This window comes from Atractosteus spatula, chromosome 13, assembly GCF_055471065.1.
Source record: "Atractosteus spatula isolate fAtrSpa1 chromosome 13, fAtrSpa1.hap1, whole genome shotgun sequence".
Taxonomy (NCBI): Eukaryota; Metazoa; Chordata; class Actinopteri; order Semionotiformes; family Lepisosteidae; genus Atractosteus; species Atractosteus spatula.
Window position 1 is genome coordinate 17,011,053 of NC_142718.1, and position 4,370 is coordinate 17,015,422.

At 35.4% G+C, this 4,370-nt stretch overlaps 1 protein-coding gene across 1 annotated transcript; it reads right to left on the reverse strand.

The window, feature by feature from the left end:
• Positions 1-555: 555 nt before the first annotated feature.
• On the reverse strand, positions 556-3,917 carry LOC148821801 (NADH dehydrogenase [ubiquinone] 1 beta subcomplex subunit 3-like). Its single transcript, XM_088930415.1, has 3 exons — positions 3,834-3,917; positions 2,921-3,050; positions 556-2,450 (listed from the first exon to the last, which is right to left on the reverse strand). The coding sequence occupies exons 2-3, from the start codon at positions 3,046-3,048 to the stop codon at positions 2,300-2,302; spliced, it is 279 nt and encodes a 92-aa protein (XP_088786541.1). The 5' UTR covers positions 3,049-3,050; positions 3,834-3,917; the 3' UTR covers positions 556-2,299.
• Between the last annotated feature and the right edge of the window lie 453 nt (positions 3,918-4,370).

Genomic DNA, 4,370 nt, shown 5'->3' on the forward strand with positions numbered 1-4,370 from the left:
TGTTTCGGTGTGTTTCCCTTGTGCATTCTTATGACGCAAGAAAACATTTGTCATGTCAGCAGTGATGCTCAATACCATAACTGCTAGTTTAATAGAATATAATAAAGGGACATTAGATAGGGTAACTGTCTTGTCGGGTCTGTGGGTGCACTGTTGGTTCTGGGAGATATAAAGAACCTGTTGTGGTTCCCCTTAAACTAATAGGTGGCCTGATAGTCAACTACAAAGTATCCTGCAGATTGGGGTCACTATACTATCTACACCCATGGCAATTATTTTCCAACTGCCAACCTGAAAGCTACTTTGGATCTTCAGCCTTTGGACCACCCATAAAATTACAGATTCATTTCACACATGTACTTTATGTATATTCATGTGTATACTAATGATTGTTTTTAAATCAGGAGATTGTGTTTTACCTAGGACAATGAAAAAACTGTAGGGAAAACAAACATAAAAATATGGATTTCTTACCTTTCAGTAATGTAAAGAAACCTTTAAGAAGTGGTTGTGATTGTAATCGACAAGTGTGTACATGATCATAAGAGACAGACACACAATATAAGCCTTTAATTAAACAGCAGAAAAGCCATGTCTGGGGAAATATGGTGGTGAGTAGCACCACCTAATGGAAAGAAAAGGATCCCTGTACAAGTATTTCATTTACAACTTTCAAGCTGGATGTAGCTGCATGAAGAGCATACAAGTTACATGTAAGAAAGGTACACTCACAAGAATCTAGTAACACAATCCACGCTGTACCAGTCCAAACTACTTCAGTTCCCACTTGCCATCACTTGTGATCAAATTGGAATATTGTACTTGTTCACTATGGACAGTTAATCCCCTATTTCTAGAGAAACAGCACTATTTTGTATGAGAGAAGCAGACCAGAGATTTGAAGGTAGAGACCTAGCCCAGCCTCTCATATCCAAAATTGAAATGTTTGAGAGCAGACATTGATGATACTACATTATAAAAGGAGGAGGGAGGGGTCTTTGTAACTTCAAAAAGTCACTCGTTGTAGTCAAAGGTGGAGATTAGAATCAGTGATGGTGTTGCAAAGTAGTACATTTTGCTCATATATTTGCTTAAATAATAATCTGATAAATTGCAGCATCAATCCTTTGTCCAATTGTATGAAATCTATAACTGTTGTTACATAACCATTCACGATAAAAGACCAATTTGTATATGAGAGGAAGCCATTCAGCACATCTACATAATTTGTTTCAAGATAATTCAGATGTATATCTTACCAAAAATGTTTTCAGTTTTGAACTGATAATACTAAGAGGGAACACAAAGTATTTTTCAAGGTTTTATAATCAACAGTGAAGCAAGAATAGGAGTACACAGATGGAATCTACAAGGATGTGCAAATACAAGGGAAACTTTAAATTGAAAACAGTATGTACTTTCTGACACAAAGGGTTGCATCTAGAATAAGCTATCCAGCCATGTTGTTGAAGTCAAAACCCTTTACAGTGGGATGAGATCCTTGATCAATTAGCTTCTAGAAACCAAATGAGTTAGGTGGATTGAATTGCCTCTTCTCACAAACACGATGTTCTTACATTCACAACCATCTGTTTCTGGAAAGAAAGCCTGTCTACTTTTTTATTACTGTCTCTACATTTGTGTAGAACAGTATTTCCTTGTTCTGGTAATGGCAGAGCCCTGTAACAGCCTGTACTTATCTATATTAAATATTGGGTGTTTTCCTAGACTTCTATTTTTTTAGCTTCCTGTGCAGCATTTCAAATGTTTGCTACTCCTCTTTTTATATAATAATTTCTTTGAGAAAATAATAACTTGACCAGCTGGCTAACTATACCAGAATCCAGATCATTGGCAAATTAGGAAGTGCAGTGATCCCAGTACAGATCTCTATGGTATTCTGCTAAAACATCACTCCAACTTAAGCATTCTCCCCTTAACAACACTTACAAATAATCAAGCACCTGTATTACACCATATTCAGCATGAAATCTCAAAGGTTGTTTAAGAATTCACTTACAATGTAAATCATAAAATTAAATGTGGTATGTTTAAATTTGTAGAATTTATTACTTTAGTAAACAGCATTCATCATTTACACAGGTCTACTCAGCTTGTCTTCCACGATCTCTGTATCGTTTAACACAAAAAGAAGAAGGAAGAGTGCAAATTAAATATCATCAGAAGGTGATACCAGACGGTGAAAATGATGGCTCTAGGTTCAGTGGAAATTATTATTTCTTATGATCAAATAACTGCCACGCTGCCCAAGTACTGTCCAGGGTAGTCATGAAGCTCATTAATGATGTCCTTTCTTGGGTGGGAACAAGGCGTACTCCACTCCGAGCGCAACCACAAATGCTGCAAAGCCCCACTTGAAGCCTCTGAAGAGGACATTTGTGAAGGTAACTGGTTTAGCAAAGCCACCCATGAATCTCCAAGCTTCGTTTCTACAGAAAAATGGAAATATATTAGGATACTTTTTCACATCCTAATGTTATTTACATATAATGACCGAAGGCACATGGTGGGTTAAAATCCCAGGATACTGTGCTTGTATCAAAGTACATTGGTCAAATTGCGTCAGTAAGTCCTCTGTATGTAAGTAATCTCTAGGTTGTCATTGTAATTGAGGATTTGTTGTCCATGGACTTACCTGTATCTGCTTAAATAAAAAGACTTAAAAATATCAATATTAACAGGTCATTTTGCTAAAAAGCAGCTAACCTGGTTTCGATCCAGAAATGCAACAATATTAAATGAGCTTTCTGTATCCAATTTCCAAAATGATTCCAAAAATATTAGAAAGTCTGCCTTTGTATCTGGTTTGGAGCTTATCCTTAGCTATTTTGCTGTGGATGTAGATCACAAAATTGTTAAAAAATGTATTCGCACCAGAAAAGAAGTAAATATTCCATACCGGGCCCAAGGATCTTTCAGCCCCAGCTGAGCAAGTCTCTTTTGTGTCACTTCCAGGGGGGTGCCCTCAACTTTCCACTGTCTGTAGTCTGGCATTTCCAGTTTGCCGTGTCCATGATCGTGACCCATGCCTGAAAAAATATTGCGTCTTATTTACACTCCACCGTCCGCTTAAAAGTAAAATATTTCATCTAAGTATCCCAAAATTAACATACACTATTGATATCCTACCATGGTGTTTAACTTATAAGGGGACTTCGATGACTAAAATCTCCAGGCAATCCACATTAAAAACATTGTGACAAAAGACCGCAAATTCATACAAAATACCGGCAACACAATAGTTTAAAAGTTGATCATTTTAAAAACATTATTCTTAATTATTATTCATAGCAGAACAGATGATTGTTTTGTAATATAAGTGTTCTAAAGTTATATTGGCGGATATTATTTTAAAACTCTGTTAAGACATTTTCAAACAAAGCATCGATTCCTTCATATGTTTTTGTAACAAAGAAACTATTCTTATGCAAGCTGATCTGTAGCAATAAAGCAGGACCTAGGTGTAATTGCAAACTAAAACATTCTCCTATGTATCCCTGTTTCAGCACCTCTGCACAGTTCATGCCCGTACGGACTGTTTGCAGAGAAATATTAAAATTATATTTTGCAAAAAACGATTTACAAATTAAAATACTATTAGAAATGATGAGAATATCATAAGATTATAAATTATTTTACACTAAGTAAAAAATACCATTCCTTTTACAATGGCCGATTTATTAAACCAAAATGTACTTAATGTACATTTTTAGTTCACTCAGATTCTAAATATAAACTGTTTTGTTCTTTGTTTTATACCGTGTTAAAAAGTGACCACGACTGTTTTTTAATTAAACATTGTAAAAACAAACCTTGAGTATGCTGTTTCTCGACGACCTCTACTAAGAAACAATGTCCTCACCCCTACGACAGTACGATTCCTTTAAAACTATGGCAAGCACGAAAGCCCATACTGTGAAGAAACATAAAATGCGTTTATAATCTCAGCATTTGAAACAACCGATTCGTTATTTTTAGATTATTATTTCTGGTTACGTATTATGTCTAACAAAAAGCATAAACTTCTACGCTTTCTTTTTTCCCCATTTTTAAATCATAAAGCAACAAAGCATAATGACAAACTTGTTAGTTTTTCGAGAATTGGTCTGTCACCTAGTGTTCACAAGTAGAGATGCTGCTTTTACAAAAATACACGTAGATTATAGGTTTTAAAGGAACAAGTAAAGGTTAATTCCATGTTGAAAAGAGAAGAAAGGAAACACAACGTTTCGGCTGTGGAGCCTTCTTCGTGTGTGAGTCGAAACGTTGTGCTTCCTTTCTTCTCTTTTCAGCATGGAATAAACCTTTACATTTCATTAAATACACCAACAATTTGAGATTTTGTTAAA

Excerpts from the sequence above, each read along its gene's own strand:
- LOC148821801 (XM_088930415.1), bottom strand. The coding sequence starts at position 3,048 with ATGGGTCACGATCATGGACACGGCAAACTGGAAATGCCAGACTACAGA. Across the intron at positions 2,451-2,920 it reads CTGAAAGATCCTTGGGCCCG|AAACGAAGCTTGGAGATTCA; the intron begins GTATGGAATATT and ends ATTTTTCTGTAG.